General features: G+C 39.9%; 1 protein-coding gene across 1 annotated transcript in view; it reads left to right on the forward strand.

Moving 5' to 3' along the window:
- Kif11 (kinesin family member 11) overlaps positions 1-11,511 on the forward strand; it is a 38,996-nt gene that overhangs the window by 20,988 nt on the left and 6,497 nt on the right. The window contains exons 11-18 of the mRNA XM_031390193.1: positions 1,630-1,717; positions 2,952-3,140; positions 3,652-3,859; positions 6,667-6,839; positions 7,864-7,989; positions 8,067-8,225; positions 9,189-9,295; positions 9,812-10,091. Of these exons, the coding sequence (XP_031246053.1) occupies positions 1,630-1,717; positions 2,952-3,140; positions 3,652-3,859; positions 6,667-6,839; positions 7,864-7,989; positions 8,067-8,225; positions 9,189-9,295; positions 9,812-10,091 (1,330 nt within the window). The remainder of the gene's footprint in view (positions 1-1,629; positions 1,718-2,951; positions 3,141-3,651; positions 3,860-6,666; positions 6,840-7,863; positions 7,990-8,066; positions 8,226-9,188; positions 9,296-9,811; positions 10,092-11,511) is intronic.

The following is an 11,511-nucleotide window of genomic DNA, read 5'->3' on the forward strand; positions in this document are numbered from 1 at the left end:
AAGGCCAAGCCCTTCAGTCCTTCTGGAAAGAGGCACCCACCAGTTCTCTGGTTAGAGTTTACTCAGGCTGCTGTCACCTGATTAGAAAGGGTTTAAATGTTAAGGAGTCCGCCATTTACTAGATTTTCTTTTTTTTTTTTCTTTTAGATATTTTCTTTATTTACATGTAAATTTCTCCATTCCCAGTTTCCCCTCCAAAAAACAAAGAAACAAACAAAAACAACAAAAACAAACCCCTGTTGTCTCTCCACTCCCCATGCCTGCCACCCCACCCTCTCCCACTTATTGGCCCTGGCATTCCCCTACACTGGGGCACAGAACCTTCACAGGGCCGAGGTACTCTCCTCCTATTGATGATTGAATTTGCAATCCTCTACTATACACATGCTGCCTGAGCAATCAGACCCCTCCATGTGCAGTCTTTGGTTGGTGGTTGAGACCCTGGGAGCTCTGAGGGTACTAGTTAGTTCATATTGTTGTTCGTCCTAAGGGGCTGCAAACCCCTCAGCTCCATTGGTCCTTTCTCTAACTCCTTCACTGGGGACCTTGTACTCAGTTCGATGGATGGCTGTGAGATTTTCATTCAAATGCTTCGCTCCTCCTTGTGAGTAGTGAGAGAGAAGCTGAAGGTCACATGCAGTTATTAGCCACCTGGCTCGCAGGAAGGGGTTTCATTGCCCTCTAGAGGATAGTCAGCAATATCTCCTTTGTTTTAATCAAAGACTTTATTGGATGCATATTACACAACATTCTTAATTAACATCAACTTGAGCAGACGGAAGGTGAAACCCATGTCATTCAGGTCTATGAAATGAAATAGGCCTATGAAGATTTGAAATAAAAAAAATGTAATAAAATGCCTTTGAGAAATTTATCATGAGAAAAAAATGAAGATTCTTAAAACCTGACCTTTTGGGGCTGGAGAGATGGCTCAGTGGTTAAGAGGACTGACTGTGAGAGGGCCTGAAGGGAAGTGTTAAACTTCCCTGCTCTGTCAGTTTTCTATTTTCTCAACATAAAGTTTTATTTTATATGTATTTTATGGTGCTAAGGACCAAATCCAGAGTCTCTTGTGTGTGCTGAAAGCACCCAGTCACTGAGTTACTTCCTAGCTCCGTAGCAGATCAAGTTGGATTTGTACACACACTGCTTTCCTTCATAGATAAAGGGTCCCAGTTTCAGGGTAGAGGTCAAATAAGCTACGTTCCATTTATAAAACAGGGAGGGGACTGGAGAGATGGCTTAGTTGTTAAGAGCACTGGTTGCTGTTCCAGATGACCCTGGTTCAATTCCCAGCACTGGCAGGGTGGCTCACATTGATCATAACTCCATTTACAGAGGGATCCCAAGGGCACCAGGCATGCAAATGGCACACAGACATAAATGTAGGCAAAACACTCAGACACAACTAAGCATAGGTATGTCTCCCCCAAAGAGGCTGCATTTGCTTGTTGCCCTTTGGCAATACGTTTATCCCCACTTAGTTATCATCACGAGAGTGAGGAGTGTGGAGATGAGTTTTTGTAGCCGCCATGATTTTGTTCTATTATATTGTATTTTGCAATTAGACTAAAATTTTGTAGGATTTAGAATAAAACATTAACTGTTAAATTTGTATTAAACTTTTAGAGCCATGAATGGAAAAGTAACTGTTCAGGAGGAACAAATTGTTGAGTTGGTTGAAAAAATCGGTGTTCTTGAGGAGGAGCTCAGTAAGGTAGGCATTCTGGGGGACACCAGGTCACTTGAAAAGGAGCTGCTAAAACAAGTTTAGGATGTGTAGAACTCTTCTCTTTTTTTTAAGAATTTTTTTGATTCTTATATTCAAGGTAAGTTATATTTTATTTTTACCTTTGTTTGTAATGAAAAGCCTTCTATTTTGACACTTAATACAACTTTAAAAAAAAAACCGCTGTCAGGCATTTGCTTAATGACTGGGTTATATTTTTGAGACATGTGTTACAAGTGATTTCATTATTATATAAACACTGTAGAGTATACTTGTTCAAACCTCCAAAACCTGCTACAATCCTAGAATTCATGGTATAATCAGTTGGTTTTTTTTTTTTTTTTAAGATTTATTTACTTTATGTATATAAATACACCATTGCTCTCTTCACATACACCAGAAGAGGGCATCAGACCCCATTACAGATGGTTGTGAGCCACCATGTGGTTGCTGGGAATTGAACTCAGGACCTCTAGAAGAGCAGTTGGTGCTCTTAACTGCTGAGCCATCTCTTCAGCCCCCAGTATACTCGACTTTTATTTTGAGACAATTCTCATGTAATTTAGACTAGTCTCAAACACATGCCTTCAGTTACTTAAGAGACAGAAGTGCATGGATCTTTATGAGGTAGAAGCTAGCCTAGTCCACATGGCGAGTTCCAGGCTTTCCTGGGCAACATAGAAAGACACTGTCTCAAAAGAGCAACAAAACTTACTATGTAGCCAAGGATGACCTTGAACTTCTTATCTCTACCTGGATTATAGCAGTACTTTACCATGCCTGCTTTTATGCAGAGCTGAGATGGGACTTAGAGCTTTGCTCATGCTAGGTAAAGTAAACATTCTGCTAGTTGAACTTTGTCCCCAGTTCCTTTTCAAGGTCAGGATTTCAGAAATTGGGAGCTATGGGACACTTAGACAAGCAGCCAGACCTTTTCTATGCCGCCCTCATGGTGCACCTTTACTGTGGCTGTCCACTGAAGTTCCGGGAGGAACCTGAAGAACTAACACCACTCTTAGACCTGTTCCATGTTCCATGATTAAATAGCTTTATAGGAGCAGACTAGATACCATTAAAAATGTCCTAATCAGTCTGACAAACTATTCCAATTTTTACATTTGAGTAATTTTTCTTCCCAGTATCATTAACTAGCAAAGTGTTTCACCAGCCAGAGCATTTTTTTTCCTGATTCTTAAAGAACTGCTTCATGTATTACATGTAGGCTACAGAGTTATTTATGGACAGTAAGAACGAACTTGACCAGTGTAAATATGACCTGGAAACCAAGACTCAGGAACTTGAAACCACTCAGAAACATTTGCAAGAAACAAAATTACAACTGGTGAAAGAGGAGTATGTCTCTTCAGCTTTGGAAAGAACCGAGAAGAAGCTTCATGATACGGCCAGCAAGGTGTGTCCTCTGCTTGTGTTGAGAGCATTGGAGGGTAGAGCATTGTTGTAAGTAGGAGGGTAGGCAAGGTGTCCTTGCCTAAAGTTTGATTATAATATTTTAATTTATCTATTCCAAATGTTTTGTCCATTTATGAAACAATATTTCATTATTTGACCTATTTTTAAAAACTGGAATGAAAGTCTTATGTATTTTAAGGTATATTTTTAGGAGACTATAAAAAAGAAAAACATCTATAAACAAATATAATTACTAGAATACATTTGTAAAGTCAGTTTTCTTTGCATAGATGGTTGGCTGGGCGAGAGGGGTTGTGGGTACTAAGCATTCTGAGCACCTGGATACATTAGTGTAAGATTAACTTTTTCTGATATAGTGTCTACAATTTTATGTCCAGTTCTCACCAGGGAGAGCGACTTATGGAGACCCAGACTAGCTCACTCGCTCCCACATTGATCAATCAGACTGCTTTTATGTTATATTTTTGTTTTGTTTGTTTTTAAACATACAGTTGCTTAACACAGTTAAAGAAACCACCAGGGATGTGTCTGGTCTACATTCTAAGCTGGACCGTAAAAGAGCAATTGATGAGCACAATGCTGAAGCTCAGGAGAGCTTTGGCAAAAACCTCAACAGTCTGTTTAATAATATGGAAGAACTGATTAAGGATGGCAGTGCGAAACAAAAGGCCATGCTAGACGTCCATAAGACACTATTTGGTAAGTGCAAGCATTTTTGTAGCAGCGCATCACATGGATGTGTGTACATGCATGTGGGTCCAGAGAACAACCTTACATGTCGTTTCTTAGGGACCATCTACTTTTTTTTTTTTAAAGAGTTATCTTCTTTCTGGGCTCATTGTTGTTTTGTTGTTTGAGACAGGGTGTCTCTGTGTAGCTCTAGCTGTCCTGGAAGTTGCTCTGTAGACAAGGCTGACTTCAAACTTACAGAGATCCATCTGCCTTTGCTTCTGCATCCTGACTGCTGGGATTAAAAACATGTGCCATCACTGCCGGGCAAATTATTTTATTTTTAGTTACATGTATGTGTGCATGTCTGCATGCATGTTTGTGTATGTGAGTGCATGTACCCACGGAGGCTATAGGTGTTGGATTCCCTCAGTAGGAGCACCACCACCTGACATGGGTGCTGGGGATCAGACTCACCTCTGTGTGTACTCTTAACCATTGACTCATTCTTTTAGACAAGATCTTTCATTGGCTAAGTAGAGTAGGTTGGCTGGCTTAGTGAGACCCAAGCTGGCTCACTTGCTCGTTCTTACGCTCTCTCCTCTCAAACTTCTCTCCTTCTCCCTCCCTCCCCCATTCTCTCCTTCTCTCCAGTCTCTTCCCTTCCCTACCACTCTTCCAACTGGTCTTTAAGGATCCTTCTGTCTCTGCTTCTCAAGTACTAAGATTACAGAAGAGTATCATTAAACCCAGCTTTTCTGGCCTTCTGTTTTGTTTTGAGGCTGGCCTCAGAGTTGATATAATGTAGCAAAGGATCATCATGAAGAATCCTCTTGTCTCTCCCACCTGAATACTGGGATTAGAGACTATCATACCTGGTTCTATGTGATAGAAGAGATGGGACCCAGGGCTTTGTGTATATTAAGTGCTCTGGGAACTAGGCTAAGTTCCTAGCCCATTCTAGTCTTCCTCTATGTGTTTCATGTATGTCAATTTCACAGATTTAATTTTTAAATTTTCTCACTATCTATCTATCTATCTATCTATCTATCTATCTATCTATCTATCTATCTATCTATCCATCTTGAGACATGGTCTCACTAAGTTGACCAATTTGAATTTAAAGTCACTGTGTAGCACAAGCTGGCTTTTAATTTGTGACCTGGCTCAGCTTGAGTGCTAGGGTTTACAGGTATGCCCTAACGTGTATCAAACAACTTAATACTGTTTTAAACAAATAAAAACCCAACAGCTCAGGTGATAATGTCCCTAGAATCTGTCCCATTGAACATGTCAGAGATTTTTTTGGTTTTTCAAGACAGGGTTTCTCTGTGGAGCCCTGGCTGTCCTGGAACTCACTCTGTAGACCAGGCTGGCCTCAAACTCAGAAATCTGCCTGCCTTTGCCTCCCAATGTTTTTGTTTTCTTTGCAATAAATTTTAGAGTTGTATTTTTTTAAGACTTTTCTATAAAATAAGATTTATCAAATTAGCATATTATTACTAGAAATAAATTTACCTCTATAACTGAGCCAGATTCAATTTCTTCTAGGTATTACTATTTAATTTCTTGGATTCCCTTCCTAAAAAAAAAAAATTGTTTTTAATTTGTAAATTGTGGCTGGAGAGAGTAATTTAATTCCCCAGCACCCACATGGCAACTCACAACTAAAGTTCCAGTTCCAGGGATCTGACACCCTCTTCTTGCATCTTTGATAGCACAAACCCACACACAAAATAAAGAAGTAAATTTTTATTTTGTGCGTGTGTGTGTGTGTGTGTGTGTGTGTGTGTGTGTGTGTGCGTGCCTGCCATAACATGCATGTAGAGACCAGAGGATAATTCTTTTTATTTCCTTGTGGATCCCAGGGATTAAAGCTGGTGGCAAGTATTTACCCAGTACTCTTCCCTAGAAATTTTCTTTGAATAAATTATTTTGCAACTTTTCTTGTGGGAATATATACTTAAAGATTTGCTCATTGGGGGCTTCAGAGGTTAATAACACTGGTTGCTCTTCCAGGGGACCCAGGTTTGATTTCCAGCACCCAGTTAATGGTGACTCACAACTATCTGTAACTCCAGGCCCAGGGGATCTGATACCATCATCTGGCCTCCTGGGACATGAGGCACCCATATGTTGCATAGACATACACATAGGCACAACACCCATCACATAAAGTAATAAATATTTTTAAAAGATTAGCTGTTTTGTCAGAGCATAAGTGTGTGTGTGTGTGTGTGTGTGTGTGTGTGTGTGTGTGTATGTGTGTTTTAATGCTTCCTATTGAGATAGTCACATATAACCTCCTTTTTACCTCCTGTTTACTATGTAGCTGAGGGTGACCTTGAATTACCTTGAACTGTGTATCTTAATCTGATCCTTCTGTCTCTGCCTTTAAAGTGCTGGGGTTATAAGTGTGTTTCCCAATATTTAGATGTAGTTCTCTCTTTTTAATAAACTGTCTACTATGAACTTTTAGATACTAATTTTAGAATATCCTACTTTTTAAATCTGGTGACTCATGCCTCTTATTTTAGCACTTGGGAAGCTGAAACATGGTTGACTGGACTTAAGATCATCACAAATGAAGAAAAATATATTCTAATTTTAAAATTATTCTAAGGTATACTTAAATATGATGTGCTTTTTAATATGCAAGGGCTTATATAACATTCTTATTTAAAATTTTTCTTGATTATGTAGTATAACACTTCTTTAATGCAGTTATTGTAAACTCTACAATAAAGATTGATTTTGACTTGTTGAAAGTGGTCTTAACTGCATTTAAATATATTTATGCCAAAGTTCATCTCTTTTCTTTCTCTCTTTTTTTGTAGGTAACCTGATGTCTTCTAGTGTGTCTGCATTAGACACCTTCACCACAACAGCGCTTGAATCTCTCATGTCTATTCCAGAGAATGTGTCAGCTCGTGTTTCTCAGATTTCTGATGTGATACTGGAAGAGCAATCGTTAGCAGCACAAAGTAAAAGTGTGCTGCAAGGATTGATTGTTAGTAAATCTCTTACTGTTTTCACAGTGATGGGTCATCAGAAACAGTGTTACTTGCTTTTCAGCTTGAGCTTTGCTAGACACAGAAAGTCTCTCTCTCTCTCTCCCTCCTCTTTCCTTCTTTCCTTTCGTCCATCCTTTCCCTCCCTCCTTTCTTTCTTTCTTTCTTTCTTCTTCCTTTCTTTCTTTCTTTCCTTCCTTCCTTCCTTCCTTTTCTTCCTCCCTCCCTCCCTCCCTCTTTCTTTCTTTCTTTCTTTCTTTCTTTCTTTCTTTCTTTCTTTCTTTCTTTCTTTCTTTCTCCCTTTCTTTCTAGGTGTGTATGTGTATACATATATGCACAGGTGGATAAGGAGTCCGGGGAAAAAAGCCCAGGTATCTCTGGGCGGTGATGGTGCACGCCTTTAATCCCAGCACTTGGGAGGCAGAGGCAGGTGGACTTCTGAGTTCAAGGCCAGCCTGGTCTACAGAGTGAGTTCCAGCCTCCCAGATGCTGGGATTAAAGGTATGCACCACCACTGTCTGGCTAGATTTTGTTGTTTAATAATGCTGGGTATAAAACTGGGGTGCTGGATTCTCAACACTTTACTGTTACTTTCTCCTCTTCTGAACTCTGCATTAGATTGTTAAAATTTGACTAAAAATCATGGTACATGCCTGTGATCCTGATAGTGTGGAGGCAAGAGAGAAAGGGGTCAAGAGCATCCTCAGCTACACAGCGAGTTTCAGGTTAGCCCATGCAACAAGATACACAAAACACAGCACATATACACAACAAGATAGAAACACAAAAGAGAAAATTTAGCATTCTCTTAGCACTATATGCTTAGTGAACATTGTTTAGTTACTTGAGCAGGACTAATAACAGGCAGAGTATAAACTGGGTATGCAACTATGTTGCTTTAGGTTACAAAGAATGTCAATTCAGAATTTTGAATGTGGTTGTTTGGTTGCTAAATATCTGGTATATATCAGCCAAGACTACAAATGAACTCATTCTTAAGGAAACATTTGTTTTAAAAACCAGGATGAACTTGTGGCCGACCTTTTCACTTCCCTGAAGACCATCGTCGCCCCTGGGGTAGTCTCCATCTTGAACATAAATAGACAGCTACAGCACATTTTCAGGGCTTCATCCACAGTGGCTGAAAAGGTACTTATGTTATCTTCTTAATACCTCAGATTTGATAGCTTACTTAAAAAAGAAATTAATATTTTTTTCCCTCAAAGGTAGAGGATCAAAAAAGAGAAATAGACAGTTTTCTCAGCCTATTGTGTAACAATTTACATGAACTCCGAGAAAACACAGTTTCTTCCTTGATTGAATCACAAAAACTTTGTGGAAACCTGACTGAAGACCTGAAGACAATAAAGGAAACGCATTCGCAGGTATTTCCTAACTGCCATTTCTACTGCCTTAACAGATTTAATAATCTATTTCACATGGCCTGCGGTCACCACAACTGTAGTTGTTTCTGATGGTAATTTCTGTAAAACAATTGAGAATACTTCTTTTGAGGGGGTCTTTTGTTTTAGAGACAGTTTGTTTGGGTGGTCCTGGCTGTCTTGGAACTCACTGTGTAGATGAAACTAGCCTCAGAACACACAGATTCACTTGCCTTTGCATCTGAGATGATGGGATTAAAGGCCTGCGCCATCAAAGAAGGAAATACTTCTTCAGATCAGTTAGCGTTTGAGAATTTGCTGCGGCTGGAACTCAGTGCTTTACTTCGTCAGGACAAACAAAATGGTCTTTTCCTCCTAGCTAGAAGAGCAGGATAGAATGTCTGCAGAGGAAGGCTGTGGCAGCATTTAGAGGGAGTGGGCTGCAGGGTCCTCCTCCTGTGACCTGCAGGTTACTGTCTGGTGGACTAAGCCCTGGGTCCTCTCAGTCTGCTCCTCATTGGTTCTCACCTCGGCTTCCTGAACTCTTTGATTACCAGTGTGCTCAGTGCTGCAGCTCCAGCATCCATTCCTCTTAGGGCCTTAGCAATAACAAACCGCTGAAGCTAAGCCTGCATGATGAGACCTTTTCTCCAAAAAACAAAGCAAAAGAATTTTTTTTGTTAGTTCTTTACTCTTTTTTTAAAAGTCCTAAATGTTCTTTCAATGTTCTTTTCAGGGCTTTCCTCTATGTGTGAGAGGTGAAGTTAAAACTGTTTTGTCAAGAATGTTCAGCTGAGTGCAGGGTTACACGTGGAATCCCGGCACTCAGAGCTGAGGCAGGGGGACAGTCAGTTGGCAGGCAGCCTGAGCTGTATATATAAGGACCGTGACCATGCTACCATTCCTATACAGAAACAAACATTTAAATACTCTCATTTTAATCTCTCTTCCCAATGTTCCTTACAGGAACTTTGCCAGTTAAGCAATCGTTGGGCAGAGAGATTTTGTGCTTTGGAGAAGAAGTATGAGAACATCCAGAAACCATTGAACAGCATTCAAGAAAATACGGAGCGGTAAGAAAATTGTAACTTCTTTTAAAGTCTTCAGTAAGCCTGGAAAGATATTCAAAAGAAAGAAAGACTTCAAATAGTACCAACAGTTCTGGTTTGCTTATAAGGAAATGTGTGACTTTTGACCTTTTGTGTTACATGTGTATGAGTCTCTCCTTTCCTCCCCGCGCCCATTCTTGAGACAGGACCTCACTGAATACCTCAGCCTAGCCTTGACTTCCAAAGCCCTGCCTCAGCTTCCCAAGTGCTGAAACCACAGGCTCAGGGCTTTTAATTGCTTTTTGAGAAATTTCAGTGGAGGACTCCTATAAAATGTTTGCCAGATAATTCCAAGTATTCTTGTTGGCATCTACTGATTGCCTTTCTCATTCAACTCGTGGTTTTCCTGGTCCTGATTGCCAGATAAGCATGGGGTTAATTTCGGGTTTTTGAGTCTTACTCTGTAGCTCATGTGGCCCTGGACCTTGACTTAGAGCAGGCTGGCCTTGCACTCACCGTTATTCTGCTATGTTCCCACAGGAAGTCTACTGATATAATCAACAAAACAACAGTTCACAGTAAGAAAATTCTTGCTGAATCTGATGGATTATTACAAGAGCTCAGACACTTTAACCAGGAAGGCACACAGTTGGTTGAAGAGTCTGTAGGACACTGCAGTTCACTCAGCAGCAACCTGGAGACTGTATCCCAAGAGATCACACAGAGGTGTGGGACCCTGACCACAAGCACAGCCCATTTTTCCGATCAGTGGGCATCCTGCTTAAGCAAGAGGAAGGAAGAACTTCAGAACTTAATGGAGGTAATATGTCTGTGCCTGAACTGACTTTGGACACAATAGCTATAATCAGAAGTAAAAATATTATTGACTTAGAAGTGATTTCAAAATATAGAAGCTGAACATACTGGTGCACACATTTAATGCCAGCACTCAGGACACAAAGACAGGGATCTGTGAGTTCAGGATAGCCAGGGCTACATAGTGTGACCCTATGTGCGTATGTGACCCTCATAAAAGCAGACAAAACACCAGAAACCCCAAAACATTACATAGTCTTTTAAGATATAATGAATAACTTAAGCTGTTAAGTATAATATTTGGCACATTTATGCAAACATTGTTTCATGTTTCAGCATATGTCTTTTAGGTCTCGAATCTAATTTACTTTTTCTTCCAATTTCTGTTTTATAGTCTTTGGGTTTTTTTTTTTTTTTTTTTTTCCTTTTTTTGGTTTTTTGAGACAGGGTTTCTCTGTGTAGCCCTGGCTGTCCTGGAACTCACTCTGTAGACCAGGCTGGCCTCTAACTCAGAAATCTGCCTGCCTCTGCCTCCCAAGTGCTGGGATTAAAGGCATGCACCACCACTGCCTGGCTATATTCTTTGTTTTTAAAGTTGTATCTTACTTGGTGTGTGTATGTATCTCTACATGAATACCTTTGGAGAACAAAGTGTCTGATCTCCTGGAGTTGGGAGTTACAGGCAGTTGTGAGCCCCCTGACACAGGTGCTAGAAACCTAACAAGTCCTGGATAAACACAAGTGCTCTTAACTACTAATGCATCTCTTCAGCCAATAATAATAATAATAATAATAATAATAATAATAATACCTATTATTATCATTATCATCATCATTATTATTATATATTATCATATATAATATGTTATCATATATAATATATAATAATGATAACAATAATAGGTATTATTATTATGTTTGTGTGCATGATGTATGGACTTGTATGCTGTTGTAAAATTCCATCCACTTTTATATAAGTTTCAGGAACCAAGCTGAGGCATAGAAGCTGGACATAGAGGCACGCACCTGTGATACTACCACTTGGGAGACAGAGGCCTGGGAGATTCAGAATTTAATGAATCCAGTCTGTGCCATATAGTCTTAAAACTGTCTCAAAAGTAATATAAACAAACAAAAACTTGGTGTAGAGATATATTCGACCAAATCCAGAACTTGAGACGTAGGAAAAGGCCTAGTTTCTTGTGTCCATTGTCTCGCTCCAGCCCCAGCCCCAGCCCCTCTCCCCTCTTCTCCTGGCTTTGTACTCATTATTTAGCCTAGGGTAGCTTCAAAATCATCCCCCAGCCTCTTCCTCCCTGTGCTGTGATTAAAGGTGTATGCTCTCATGCACATCTTAAGACCTAGTGTCTTAAGAAAAGCAAAGGTTTTCAAGGTTAAAAAAAAAAAGAAAAGAAAAAAAAAAG

This window comes from Mastomys coucha, unplaced genomic scaffold (genome assembly GCF_008632895.1).
Source record: "Mastomys coucha isolate ucsf_1 unplaced genomic scaffold, UCSF_Mcou_1 pScaffold21, whole genome shotgun sequence".
NCBI classification, from domain to species: Eukaryota; Metazoa; Chordata; class Mammalia; order Rodentia; family Muridae; genus Mastomys; species Mastomys coucha.